This window comes from Argiope bruennichi, chromosome 10 (genome assembly GCF_947563725.1).
Source record: "Argiope bruennichi chromosome 10, qqArgBrue1.1, whole genome shotgun sequence".
Taxonomy (NCBI): Eukaryota; Metazoa; Arthropoda; class Arachnida; order Araneae; family Araneidae; genus Argiope; species Argiope bruennichi.
Window position 1 is genome coordinate 122,610,130 of NC_079160.1, and position 16,201 is coordinate 122,626,330.

Genomic DNA, 16,201 nt, shown 5'->3' on the forward strand with positions numbered 1-16,201 from the left:
ACTTCAAATTTTGATAGTCATATAATTCTCTCATAATATTATAAACGCCTTCAGTCATAACGTAATATGTATCTCTCTAATTTTCTGTTAGTTCCCATAGAATTTATACTATAAATTAAAATGGAAAGGATTAATCTGCAATTAATATAATAATATTTTTTACTGAAACAAAGTATTTTTTTGTAATATGATCACTGAAAACAGTCACTGAGCGTTTAAACTTTATGGACACTAATGAAGATCTTTCCTAATTTATGTAATATTTCAAGAATTTGTCAACAAAATATTCTCAGATTCATTATGACCAGAACGATTAATTAACAATGTTTAATTTTAAATGCATCAAACACTAAGAAAATAAAACGAATCGTTTAAAATAATCGGTTAAAAACAGGTTAAAAAAAACTACTTAAAAAACGATGTACTTAAAACTATAAGCGTATACAAAAAATATATAACTAACTTAAATACAATTTAATTACAAAAACATGCAACGAACCTAAAAATAATTTAAATCGAGTCCGCTTCCGTTGAAATGTAAACAATCATAATACAATGCGCATGCGTGAATTTTCAACGCCAGTTACTGTAAGGCAAATACGTGAGTTTTTCTACGCCAGTTGGGGTAATGCTATGCAGATTAGAAATTTTTAATTTTCCTTTATTCTGTTTTATTTTAATTCAAAAGTACTTAAGAATGAATCTGAAAGATCGATTCATTAACAATGTTTAAATTTAAATGCATCAAACATTAAGAAAATAAATAGAATCGTTTCAAATAATCAGCCGAAAAATCTTAAGCCAAGCCTCGTGACTGTTGGGAAAAAAAACTGAAACCGTACTCATTTGGCGGTGGGGAAAATGAAAAGATTTTTTTGGTGGAAAAGTTAGTTTTAAATTAATAATTAAAATTCTAATTAAAAATTCAAAAAAAGGGCTATCCTATCTTTTAAGTTAGATCAAACTGCACACGGTGTGCAAATTTGAGTAAAATCGGTTAAGTAGTTTAGGAGTCCATCGCGGACAAACAAAGTGACACGTAATTTATATATATTAAGATTAATAAAATGATTTCAGTGACTTAAAATTAATAATTAGAAGATTAAATGTTTCATAAAACAATAGATAAAAAAATCTATTGAGTTTAAGAATTATTCTCGATTAGGGAGAATCGCATTTCACTAACTTTCGAAATCTGTTGTTAAAAGTTCCATAGCCCCTTAATGTTTATTACTTGAATGATGCCTTGGCAGATAATTTTAGACTAATGAGGTTCATTTGCACTTTAATAGCATTGTAAATACACGAAACTGCCGTCTGACAAAATTTCCCACGCTCATCAAAAAATTCCATTACATTCTCCAAAAGTGATAGTTGGTATGGTTTCATCTGACCTTTCGACATTGGTTGTTAATTCTTTGAAGAAAATTTGCCTTCACACAACAATTTTCATTGAAGATGGTGCACTCTCGAGCGTTTCTAGTTTTAGTGTTATGAAGTCAAAATTTTCTGGATAATACAGGGTGATTCAAAACTCATCGTTCAGATTTCATGGGGAGATAAGGAACACATTAGGAAACCATTTTCTTATAATAAAGTACGTCCGTAAACATCATCTGCATGGACAAGTGAATGAACACAAAGAAACAGTATAGTTAAGGGGTAACAAATGTGACTTTTATTCCAAGAAGATAAAATGCAGGTTCACCGAAGGTGCTCGACATTGCGACCATTTACAGGAACACAGGATTCACATTAGCGTTTCATTGACCGCCGAACATTTTCAAAAACGCCTGCCATACCACAGACAATGCCTGCAGCGGTCACTATTCGTGCAACAAGGTCCATTTCATTGTCGACGGGGTTTTCGTACACATGGTTTTTCATGGCACCCCGCAAAAAAGAAATCCATGGTACCATGACCTAGGTAGCCAAGCGATCGGTCCATTTCTGTCGATCCATCGAACTCCGAATGTCATCTTCTCCTTTTAGCCTGCGTGTTGCTGCGCAGTAAACCACATTCGCACAGACTGCGATGCAACACGTGCTGCGGTATTTTTCTATTGGAATATCAGTCTTCATAAAATTGCCCATCTCGGCAGCAGCTTTCGTCGGCTGCCCCATATGTGAGATGCATATCTGTTAGCTCTTAATGCTTAAAACGATTCATCTTACCACTAGTAAGTAAGCTTGTACACTGATGACAGCTCTCTCTACAAACGCATGCGTACATACTTTCTTATTTAAAATTCGATTCTTGACGAAGTCCCTATCTTCCCCCAAAATTGAACGATAAGTTTTGAATCACCCTGAAGAACGATTAGCAGGTAATTTTCAATATTTGAATCGACTAACTCGGCTTAATAACTTACGTTTTGCTGTGGAATGTGTTGTGCATCGACTGCAACATATTAAGCCTATCTGTGGTGATAACATAGTCCACAATTAATTGTAATACAGTTTAAGAAATAAGCTTTTTAATTAATAAATATGTAAATTGATTGCTCCGAAAAGCATTTTCTTTCTTTAGCGACCAAAACATGAATTACATTACCTCGCACCTGTTTTATTATTCATATATATATTTTTTATCGAAACCGCACATCTAGAAGAATATGTGTATGAAATTTGGAAGAAATTGGTCCAGCAATTTTCTCTTCAGAAACTTTATCTACCACCTGTTTAATTTGGTCCACCCTGTATATTGCTGTAAAATATGCTTAAATTATTTATTAAAGTTAATTAAAAATAGACAAAAAATGCATAGATTAAATAAATATCATTGAAAAGATAATTTTTTTTTTAAATTTTAAAATGATGCAAAATATATTTTTTGTTGTAATAATTTTGGAAGCGATAGTGAAAAATCATCAAAATTTCGCCTAATTTTAAAATAAAATGTCTAAAAACAATTCCCAATTTCACATGCCTACCTTCCAAAATATAGCTATGCCAAGTTTAGTAACCTAGATCTAACAGCCTATCCTACAGGATAGAATGTTTATACCTTGTAAGGAAATGCCACATTTTTATAAAGTGCCAACAAAGATTCTTCTTCATTATTAACAAAGATGTATTCATTATTTGTTATACAGAAGTAATACATGCATCTGACTAACAGTAATTTATTTTTTGGAAGCAAAGTTTATATTATTAGAAATTGAGAAACTTAAAAGTAATTTACTAAAAAAAATGTATGAAAATAAAGAATGTTTTAAAAAAATAATATAATTCACTCATAATATTATAAAGGCCTTCAGTCAAAACGTAATATGTATCTCTCTAATTTTCTGTTAGCTCCCGTAGAATTTATGATTTAAATTAAAGTGGAAATGATTAAACTGCAATTAATATAATAATATTTTTTACTGAAACAAAGCATTTTCTTTTATAATATGATTACTGAAAACAGAGTCACTGAGCATCTAAACCTTATGGGCACTAAAGAATATCTTTCTTAATTTATGAAATATCTCAAGAATTTGTCAACAAACTTTTCTCAGATTCATCATGAGCAGATCGTTTAATTAACAATGTTTAATTTTAAATGTATCAAACACTAAGAAAATAAATAGAATCGTTTAAAATAATCGGTCGAAAACAGGTTTAAAAAAAACTACTTAAAAAACGATGTGCTTAAAACTATAAGAATATACAAAAACTATATAACTAACATAAATACAATTATAAAAGCATAAAACTAACCTAAAAATAATTTAAATCACGTCCGCATTCCGTTGAAAATAGTTGTCAACAATCAGAACACAATGAGCATGCGTGAATTTTCAACGCTAGTTATCGTAACGCGTGCGTTTTTCTAAGCCAGTTGGGGTAACGCTATGTAGATTAGAAATTTTTAATTTCCTTTATTCTGTTTTATTTTAATTCAAAATTACTTCAGAATGCATTTGAAAGATCGATTAATTAACAATGTTTAATTTTAAATGCATCAAACATTAAGAAAATAAGCAGAATCGTTTGAAATAATCGGTCGAAAAATGTTAAGCCAAACCTCATTAGCGTGAGGGGAGGAAAAAAAAAAAAAAAAAACTGAAGCCCCACTCATTTGGCGGTGGGGAAATGATTTTTTGGCAGGAAAATTAGTTTTTAATTAATAATTAAAATTCTAATTAAAAATTAAAAAAACGGGACCCCAGGTGCAGATTCCCGACCTCCATGGTATACATGTACCAAATTTGGTAGCTGTAGGTCAAACGGTCTGGCCTGTGGAGCGCCAATAGACACACACACACATTGAGCTTTATTATAAGTATAGATATAGATTTCAGTCAACATTTCACTTTTCTGCATATTTGTACATAGAATGAATTTCCTTTTTACCCTCCTCAAAAGCAATATGCTGCAATTCAAAAACTTTTAAGAAGTTTTCACTGGAAAAAATTTTGATTTATGTCACTTGTTAATTAAATTATTATGAAGAATATCACAAGAACGAATATTTTTTTTATCACTTTATTTTTGAACACAGATATGGAAGATACAAAAACAACTAAATCCACAATAATAAATGTGCAGTTGTATTTTTACAAAATTGAAACTTGAAATTGAAGTTTGAAAGTATATTACATCTTACAGTATATCACTTTTCAAGAAACAAAACAACCAGTTACAATGAAAAAATCATTTTCAAAAGTACGTGCATCCGAGATTTGTCTAATTAAATATAACCACAAAACATAAAAAAGGACAATTTTATAAAAAATAAATATATAACAAAACTAACAGTAATTTCAATCAAAATTTGATGTACAAATTCAATATTTACATATGAAGAAGGACACACAAAATTCAATTACAATGTTGTTCAGAACTCATGGGGATACCTATATATCTACAACTCATTAAAAAAAAAAAAAAAAAAAAAACTTCAGTTAGTTTATTAAATTTTTGATGCCTTTCCATTAGAAGGGTTCATGAGAAAAAGGCAATAGAACCTAGTCATAATTCTCATGAGCAATAGCTAGTAGAAAGTGATTAGCATTAACATTCAATTTGTCAATGATTGGAGCCTCATCAATACAAAATACTCTTTTTAATGAAAAATAACATCATCTGTAAATTTTCAACAAATTTAATTTCACAATAGTAATTTGTACATATAAGTACACTAAACAAAGTGCATATTTTCAGAATTTTTATGATTTTAAAGCAACTTTTGTGAGGTTCGTTTTAAATTTTAAATAATAATAATTTTGCAGAAATAAATAATACTGATAGGAAAAAAAAAAAAACCAATTTACATTTTTTAAAAAAAACTAGAAGTTTTTAAAGTACACTGACTAGGACAGCTTCAGTCAACCATAGTTAGCAACAATTCAAGTTGACACAACAGGATAAAAGTATATGGTACATCTACACATTTAGCTAAATAGTCTTGAATTTAATCTCAAGTCATTTAAAAATAAACCAATTTATTCAGAAAATTTTTTTAAAAAAGCAGCAATCAATATGAATATTAAAAAAAATCTATTCAATTTTGTAAGCAGGGTCCCAAACAAAAACATGCAAATTCCAAATAATAATCCACAAAATCTTACTGCCAAGTGTTTTTATTCTGTCCCATGTTTCATTTTACGAAAATATTCAGCTTTCAGTATAGACAACATAATAGCAATTGATGGCAATCGGAATCCAGCTAAATGAACAATATTGAAAAATTTATATTTCAAATGAGTTTTTCTAACATTTTGAATTTTTCTCCTATATTCCTCAGACAGGTAGAAGCATGTCATTAATCAGTATTGGCTTTCCAGGTATTGTCTATTCAGAGTTATCACTGGCCATAATCAATTAACAGTTATCACAGAAATATGACAAAGACAAAATCTGATTATAGCACTGATATAGATTTCATTGTTGCAATTCAGACATATCAATATATACAAAAAGAAGAAAATATTTATTGTGAAGGAACATACTTTCAATACAATTTGTACATCACATTAGAACAAAATAACAGAATTTAGTAAATACACACCGGAGAAAGTCAGCAATTGACAACATTTTCAATGGGTGGCAAGAATGCTATTTGTTGTAAACTATCATAATACAACCCTAAAAGTATGACATATCATCGTTCCGAATGTTTCACAATCACATTTATAAATATAATCACCAAAAACAATTAAATAAAGTTAAGTCTCATAGCCATTGTGCAAGAGAAAACCAAATCAAGAAAGAAAAAAAAAAGCTCGTTTTTATCCCATAACTTGAGAGGATTTTGTAGTTACACGTAAAAAAGATTCCAGTTTTGAAGAGATCATACACCAAAGAGGGAGGGAGAAAACTGAGCTGCTATAAGATCTCACATGATCACAGTACTGATTTTCACACAACACATTTTTACCATGAGACAAGAAATATCTGAAAATAAATTAATAACATTTATATTGGAGTATAATGTAAATATAAAAATCTTGGAGTAAGGAAGGTAAAAAGAAGAAAGTATAGTTAAAAAATTAATCATATTTTTAGATAAAAATAAATAAATCTGAAATACAAGCATTTTGGAAACAGTAAAATTTTTATATTCAACATGCTCACAGATATTAATGCAATTGTAAACCTTTTCACTCAGATGCATATGAATATAATATTCAAATTTATATGCGCAATTCAATTCTCTCTAATGTCCCACTTCTGAAATTATTTTAAAATTATAGTAAATTAATTCACTGAATATTTTTCATTCTTTTAAGGCTTTCTCCCATATTTTCTATGAAAGTGCTAATAATTTGAATTTTTTTTTTTCTAAACTGACTTTTAATAATAATAATATCATGTTTAGAGTAAGCACAATTTCTAAAAACAATGCATCTATTTGGTATTTACATTATTTAGCTGCTGTACTATTGTGGTTAAAATGAATTGAATTATAATGATTTAATATAAATTAAACTTACGTTAAAGGAATACGTTTCTGTTAAACAGTTTTCTGTTCAGCAGAAATGTTCTGTTCAGTTTCTTTCTGTTCTGTCACATTCTGTTGCTGCCTAGTAATTTCTGGTGGCATTTTCACATATTCAATTACTTGTTTATGATAAAATAGGAGGTACCTGCAAAAAAGATTTCTTAGAAATTATTCATTAGAACAAAAAATTTATTCATTACTTTTTCAAATAAAATTGACAAATGTGTTGAATTATACATAATATCTCAACTTAACACTTCAAATTTTCATCAAATTAAGTGCCTATTTTGCAGCTAGAAAATGGCTATTTTGATAAAATTTTGTAATTTCAAGCAAGGATGATACTTACAGTGAATTACCTAACTTCCTATACCTGCATAAGTAATAGATCTTTGGTGAAATTGTGTTTTAAATATGCTCCAATTCAATTGGATTTAACACTTCTTCACTTCAGAAATTTTGCTACAATAGTTTTGCTAGAAATTTTACTGCAAACAATACATTTCAAATTAGAGAATGAAGGATCTTATAATAAATAATGATGAATGAATACATTATTAAGATTGCTATAAGATATAAAGAAAATTATATGTTTTGAATCTATTAAATAATTTTTTAAAGGAATTTGCAAAAATCATCTTTCTAAACAGTTTATAGGCAATCAACGAGGATGGCCATTGAGCCTAGAGTTGGTACAAACTTGGTACAAACATATTTTTAGTACTGAAATACAGATAAATTAAAAAATATTATACCAAAAATTATCCATCTTGGAATTTTAAAATTTATCTTATCAATGTAATTAATATAGCCATGTAATGTGTTTCTAATTTTTAAAGTTTATAAAATTGCTACTATAGAAACAAGAGCCCCCCCCCCACAGGCTTAAATCGGCTGTCTTCGAACAGCGGGCTTGTCCATGGCAAATGCCATAAGAAACAACAACAATTATCATACCCAATGGCAAATGCCATAAGAAACAACAACAATTATCATACCCAATTTTTAGTACTTCATTGTTGCATAATTATTTTAACCACCAATATGGTTTTTGCAAACGTTTGATCTTCTATAGTTAAAAACTAAAAACAAAGATCCTGTTTACATTTTTTTTATCAGTGCTGCATTTAATGAACAATTGTTTTTTTGTTCAATATATAAAATATATACTAAAGAACAGATGTTAGAGAAGGAAATACAGAAGAAATTAGAATAAAGAGATAAACATGATTTTACATGCTATATTTATTTTCTATCTGTACATATAACAAACCAGCTAAATTACTACTGGAAGTGATCGCATAACATATGTAAATTCCATCAAAATTGTTTAATTTTGTATCAATTCTGCATTTTGCTTGAAGAAAGGAATTTTACAACAGTGTGTAAAGTTAAATGTCAAAACAATAATATTTTTCATATTAGTCTCTCTTTATACGGATGGGCGCCATAATAGAGGCTCATGTATAAAATGGGTGAAACATGTTTAAGGTAATTAAAATAATGTTTAAATTTCTTCCTTGATTTAAGTTTAAAAATATTTTGCTGAGAGACTTGGATATTATATTAGAGATGTACTTCATATTAAATGCAATCACTAATTCTGGCAAACAAGCTAATTCACAAATATTTATTAAAGGTACTTGCATATAACAAATAAGGTGATTTTTTTTCAGAGCATAAGGCACTGATTGATTTATAGTTAGTTATATAAGAATTATCAATTTATTTATAATTAGACAATTGGTTGTGTAAATACACAAATACCAAAAAATTAAACAAAAATGCATTGCCACTGCATTTAATGTAAAATTTAAAAACTTTTTATAGTAACCAGTATACACAATATCAAATGAAGAGAAAAAATAATAATAACAAGATTTAAACTTTTACTATAAGTACTTTTTGAAGTGAAAACCTCAAAATATAATGCTTTTTGAAATGCCATTTTCAACTGAAATACTATAATTATTAATTATGCACTTCCCCTATTATTTATTTACTTTAAATGACAGATAACATGTTACTATCTTTTTAAAAAAAAAAAATAATGATTAATATGAATTTCGAATGAATTAAATTTTGCAAATAAGAAGAAATTTACAAAATTGTACCATTGCACACACTCAAAAAATTTACATTTAGTAGAAATAAAAACATGAAATTGATTCTAAATATGCATACTTAACCTGCAATAATTTGAAAATCTAAGTGGGGGGGGGACTTTGTGTGACTTTAGTTTGTATTAGATTAGCAGATGGATTTTTTTTATATATATAACTTGAAAATGGAGAATATTTCTTCATTTAAAATGCAACAGAAATAACAAATTCAATATTTTGAAAAAACTTGTGAAGCTCACAAGAATTATACAAAACTCAGTTTTTTACAATTACTTTCAAAACAACTTTCAGTTGGATGAATGATACAATTCCCCCTTAACCTTGCTTTAGAAATTCTCAACTGTATTTAGAATAAAGGTTATTTTCCTAGGTTATCAACTAGCTTGTGATATTCAGATTATGACTAAAAAAAAAATCTCAAAATATCTTTTTAAAATGAAGGTTTTAATTACTTATTCCTAGAAATTTATTGCTTTATTTTTTAAAAATAATAATATCAATTTAGGGTATCTTTCTTGGATTGCATCTATTTTTGTTCAACATGAAACATTCCATAGCACAACATGCATTAGAAAAAATTGCATCAAATCAGATATACATATTATGTATATATTGAAAAAATTTCAACATATTATGTATATATTGAATTCTTCCTGGAACAGTGAGTATTAATATATGAGAAATTTAATATTTGTGATCTATTAATTCTGATTCACAAAAGCTATTTTACAGGGTGGCCATGCATTTCTGTTGCTTGATGCTCCCTGTTATTTCCAAGTTATATAAAAAAAAATTCCTGAGTTTTTTTTTTTTTTTTTTTTGAGTATATAAAATCTTCAGAATGATTTTTTTTCTCTTATGTATTGCCCAGTAATTCATAATAGTGTGCAAAATATAGTGCTCTGCTCTTTGTTACGGGCATCAATGAAGAATAAAAGTATTTAGGAAAGGAAAAAAAAAAACTTATTTTCAATCATTAGGTTTTAAGATAAGCATAATTTTTGTAAACATTTACCCAATTTTTTTGCAAACATTCTAATCAACATATACAACATACTAGATCATAAGTGCTATTTAATTCTGCAAATAAATTCATGGAAGATGTAGCACAAAATCATGCATATTTGCAGAGTACTTAAGAACGAAATAATCTATTTTCTTTTAGTGCAACATTTTCTATTTATACTGTTTACTAACACTCAAATCAAGGCTGAATAATAATACCATATAATGATAACAGAAAAGTTATCATTTACTAACACAAAATAAAAAATAGCTACAAGAAAATATTGGCGATAATAGCATGCACTTTTAAACCAAGGGCAGGTATTGCATTGATGGAAATTATTTTGAGCATGAGATTTTAAAATGAGAGCAAAATTGCATTATGCTCATCAAATATAGTAAAAAATTATACTAAGAAAAATGAAAATTTGGTTATTAAAACAAAATTTTTCTTTATTGTAAAATAATAATAAACTAATAAAATGTTACAAAAAATGGAATGAACGAATTCTATAAATTTTTATCAATTTCATACACCCACTATTTTAAGATTCGGAAAAACTCCATGCTAATGCCTATGCGCCTTAAAGTGTTAATGAGTAAAACAGAGATGAGATGAAAGATGGGAAAAAAGATATCTACATTATTTTTAACAGAAGAGTACATTCTGATTATCAATGGAATTGTAGTATAACTGCAAATAAAATGCATAAATAAAAGTAAAAGCAAAAATTAATCTAACATATTTATTAACAATAAATTACTCTTAAATTATAATGCAGAGTAATATTTTACATGCAGTTTAAAATACCTTAGGATTTTTTAAACATGAAATTCTCACTTTTGCAACTCATTATGCAATCAACTTGACATATGAAGAAGAAACTAGCCGTATAGGTCTCATATAGGCCAAATTTAATAGAAATCAACAAATTTTTGGAAGAAAGACCACATGCAAAATTTTATTCATCTAGCTTAAAGTATTTTTAAAGTAATACATTCACAGGCAGACCAATATAATTCCAAAAATATGTTTTTTAGACTCGGAGATGCCATGAAAATATTTTTCGGAATGTAGAAATGATGATTCATTCTAGTTCCTCGAAAAATCTCGAAATAAATTGTTGACAATTAAGATACTTTTCTTTGTATATTTTGCACAGGAAAATGTTAAATTTAAAAAAAAAACTATAATAGGACCATTAAAGCTGAAAATCATAGTATTACTGAAAGTTGGACCTTAGTTATGTTGCATTTTTCATACAACACACAATCAAAACTATTTTCGTTAATTATACCACTGTTATTTTTTTTTGCAACTTGATGTTTTGAAAAAAAAAAAAAAATATTATCTACATAATAAGTTATTTCCGGTGATTAATTTCCTTTCCTTTCTTCTCCACTTCAAATCCAAATGTTAATATAACAACTTTGTTGTTTTTAAGTTATTTTGACTAGGAGTATTAATGCCAATCCGAGTCTCACTTGGGGTTCGATCTAAAAATATTATATAATATTATGGGGTTATCATGGTAACATAAATTATGTAAGAAGTAGCGATGAAAGAGTTAATTTTTTAAAACAAGAGATAAACCATAACAAAGAATATTAACAAGTAATGGACAAAGTGGTTTCAAAAACATGAATGACTGCCTTTGGTTGCCAAAGTTGTTCTATTATACTTGTGAAAAAAGACAAGTTAATTGTCAATTACGATAATAATGATCAAAATCTTACTTTTCTTTTCTTTCTTTTTTTGTTTTTTTTTAATTTCAGTTTAGAATGAATTTCCCTGCCTCTTCCCAATCTCTTGAAATTATCTGAACAATCCTGGTCAGCTCAGCTGGCCACTCTGTTTTATTCACTTCTCACCTGAACATTGTTACATTTATACCAGATATTTATAAATGGAGGCTATCTGCATTATAACAGTAAAATAAAAACTTGCCCTTCACTGTCGAGGACCTCCTTCAGGCTGCTTCTCATAATGACATCATCATCACAAAGATACCACCTATCACGATACTGCCTAATATAGGCGATGTAATGACCTCCAGCCTGGTCACCTTTGTGGCTTACAACACCAAACAGAGAGAACCTAGTAAAAAAATTATATTAAGGAAACTTGATACACTTTCAATTCTAATATAGTAATACCTTCAACCTTGACTTTAAAGTGAAGAGGTTCATTATTTTCCCCATTACTTCGAGTACTTGCCATTTTAGAATATAAATTGAATTATGAAATTCAGTAATAAAAAGGAAATGTATTCATTATTTTTTTAAATGGAGCTATTACTCACATTAGAAGTAGATACTAAGGCCTTCAGCCCTACTAATCATCATAAAAGAAGTTATATTTTTAGAAGCAAGCTATTAGCATAAGAAATAATTCATTTTATGTAACACTGTTATTCTAACACGCACTATTTTGTATTGACAGGTATGGAAACTATATTTTTTTAAAAGTCAAATGCTATCCTATCTCAAATTAATTAAAGTTTGCATACATTTATATGCAAATTCAAACTTGCTTTGGGGCAGTCCTACCTAAAGTGTAACTTTAGGGTGTTATAGTTTAAGGAAATTCAAACAAATAGTACTGCAATACTTTTACTTCTATATACATTTTAAATGATACATAAAATAAGTAAAAATAAAGGGATGAAAATTAACACAGGTAGAAAAATTTTTATTCTCAAATAAATAAAAACAAACTTACAAAGTTTTTGTTGGTTCAAGGTTGTGGTCATCATCTGAATGATGGACATCTTTTGAATGATTTCCATTAGTTAAGTTTTTTTGTTCACCACATTGTAGAGACATAAATGGTAACATGTCAAGAGTTTCTGGGAACATCACATGTGTAGAATTCTTATTACATTCCTTTTTTCCTGAATCTGCAGCTAACCGCTACAATAAAAGAAAACACACATTATATATATATATATATATATATATATATATATATATAATTAGGCTTATTTAATTTTTTTTAAAACCCTGATAATTTTTTAATCTTTAAAATAGCAGAGCAGGTATTTTCTATTCTTTATGTTCAGCTTCAAAGCATTCATATGCAGGTTATTCATATTTATTAGCGCATTTTCTAGAATTCTCATAAAGTTACAGGGGAATCCCAACTTAACAATTTTCACAGGGCTAAGATAAAATCATTTATTGCTTGGAGGGCAAATATCTTCATATAAATACAATTGTTTTATTAAAAAAAAATTAATAATACATCAAATACCTTGTATGATTCAATTATCTTATGTTAATAACTTAACATTTTATTTGTCTTCATTAGCAAAAATATAGAAATTAGAGCACATGAAGAAGCTAATCAAACTTTTTTCAGTGATTTCTATTACTCTACAATAATTTTAGAAATTTTTATATTACATTCTTATATGTTGGATATTCATTATGTTTCCTGCATATGCTTTATAAGTAATCTGAAACCTTATAATTATATCTTAATTGTTGTTACTATATTTACAACACCAATAAGATGATTTTCAAAATAAAAAAAGTATCTCATACTGGGATAAATCAGTAATAAAAATTAGATGTACCTATCTAGATAGGCTGTTATGTTAATAATAATTTTGATCTCATTATCGCAGTTTAACCAATGAAAGTTGTAATGGAAATAAAATATACACTGGCAAAGTACTTAAGAAATATATAGATATATTAATTGCAGAGTATTTAAAAGATAACATTTATAAATATCATTTGCAAAAAACTTTAGATGTAAATATAGGATAACATTAAAACTTATATTTCCTTGCAACAAGATTTCTTCTACTCATATCGTTCACGAACTCATAAATCAAAACAAATAACAAAAATCGGATTGAAACAAATAACGATCCACTAACAAATAATAATAACAACAACAATAACAAATACAAAGCTATTACATATATATATATATATATATATATATATATATATATATATATATATGTAATGATATTTTACCAAAACTTAATCTTAATTTAGCCTATCATAACTTCATTCTAAAATATTCTCTTATTTCATAATCCAATTCCACTTTCGGTTTAATTAATCCATTTGTAAAAATAATGCGGCATCAGTACTACCTATCAAATGAATGTGATACTTTTGCCCTTATCAGAGGTAAAAGTATGTATTTTTCATCTGCACGTGGCCGGTAATCCTATGCTATATAAGGCTACTGATCATTTGTTTTGCCCTTTTTTGCCTTCTTTCTTACTTCTGCTTTTGTGCCATACTGCGTCTTCTTAATAATTATGCTTTCCTGGATGGATATTAAAGAGAATTAAAAAACTACAAAGTCTCTTTATTGCTTCGAACCTGCATTCTACTTAAACCAAAAATTTCTTACATATTATTTAGTCGACAGGATAGTTTCCTGTGAAATTTTTTTTTAAAGAATGGAACCCCCTAGAATAAATTTAACATCTGATTTACCAGAACAGTCGGGCTGTTTTAGGACAGCTCCAATGGCTACCTGAGATGATTCACAAAAATTATTATTAAATTAGGGTTATATAGCTGTAACACTAAATCAGATGTTAAATTTATTCTAGGGGGTTCCATTCTTTTAAAAAAAATTTCACAGGAAACTATCCTTGTGGACTAAATTATATGTAACAAATTTTTGGTTTAAGTAGAATGCAGGTTCGAAGCAATAAAGAGACTTTGTAGTTTTTTTTAATTCTCTTTAATATCCATCCAGGAAAGCATAATTATTAAGAAGAAGACGCAGAGCGGCACAAAAGCAGAAGTAAGGAAGAAGGCAAAAAAGGACGAAACAAATGATCACTAGCCTTATATAACATAGGATTTCCGGCCATGTGCAGATGAAAAATACATATTTTGACCTCTGATAAGGGCACAAGTATCACTTTCATTTAATACATAGTACTGATGGCATATTATTTTTACAAAACTTCAAAAGTGGAATGGGATCAGGAAACAAGAAAACACTTTAGAATGACTCCGACATGGGTCGAATTAGGCAAAAATTAAAAAAATTAATTTGGATTAAATTAGATATTAAAATATCATTATATATTAGAAAACAGCTGAATGAAAATATCAGCAATAACATTTAATTTGGTCTATGCCACCATAAATATAAAAAATAAATAAATAAAAATTGCAGATCTCAGCTGATTGACCTTTGTTATTTATTCATGCCTGAATTTAAATGGCCATCAATAAATAAATTAATTTAAGCATAAGAAAAAGAATTTGCTACAGTTGCTGGAAGTTGAGATTTTATGTTGAATAATAATGCAGACCAATAGAATATACATTTTTTAACTCTACATAACATTATAGACAGCAGTGGACAATTTGATAAACAGATCCTATTTTGCTTTATATGATGAATCCTTTTTTAATAAGTCAAATTACAATAAAAATGAAATATTTCATAAGTAAGCTTGCAATTATTAATTTAAATAAAAATATAGTAATTTATCACATTCATATATGTCCTATAGGATATATTTTCTCAATATTGCATGTTTATATACATGGCATTTAATGATTACTTTTATTATTGACATTAAAATTGAAGAATTTTTAAAATAATGTACAATTTCCTCCAGAATTATGCATTAATTTTTTAACATATATTTTATTTCACAGTTAGTTGAAGACAATTTTATTCACTAATTTTTATAATTGTGTTTATTTAAAAATTTTAAGTGAATGTCCGCTTGACAGGATGAATATTTAGCGATTAAACAAAGGAAACCTACAACCTTCTGATAACGGCAATTATTTTTCCATAATCATTCAGTTAGGAAACAGAAGTCAGTTTATCCCAAAATGACATGGTGTTAAACACAAGTATTTTTATATATTAGAATATGGAAGTATTTATAGAAATATCAACAAAAAAAAGAAGAATGAAGAGCAACAAAAATAAATACTAGCGGATAAATAAAACGAAATCGAAACGCAAATTAATTGTGAATATCAATTTACTGCATTGCGGTGTATCGTGAACTATTACTCAAGGTTATGATTTCGATAGTTTTTGAAAACTGGCATCAAAAAATCGATTTCTTAAAAATATCGATTTTTTTTCAGTAAATCAAAAATTGGCACAGCCCTACTTTCCACAATTGTAACA

The 16,201-nt window shown here is 27.8% G+C and overlaps 1 protein-coding gene across 1 annotated transcript in view; it reads right to left on the reverse strand.

Moving 5' to 3' along the window:
- Positions 1–4,519: 4,519 nt before the first annotated feature.
- Positions 4,520–16,201, reverse strand: part of LOC129988568 (ubiquitin carboxyl-terminal hydrolase 22-like) — a 43,210-nt gene continuing 31,528 nt past the window's right edge. Inside the window, exons 11-14 of the mRNA XM_056096819.1 lie at positions 12,782–12,972; positions 12,008–12,157; positions 6,924–7,076; positions 4,520–6,384 (exon numbers count right to left, since the gene is read on the reverse strand). Of these exons, the coding sequence (XP_055952794.1) occupies positions 6,944–7,076; positions 12,008–12,157; positions 12,782–12,972 (474 nt within the window). The 3' untranslated portion in view covers positions 4,520–6,384; positions 6,924–6,943. The remainder of the gene's footprint in view (positions 6,385–6,923; positions 7,077–12,007; positions 12,158–12,781; positions 12,973–16,201) is intronic.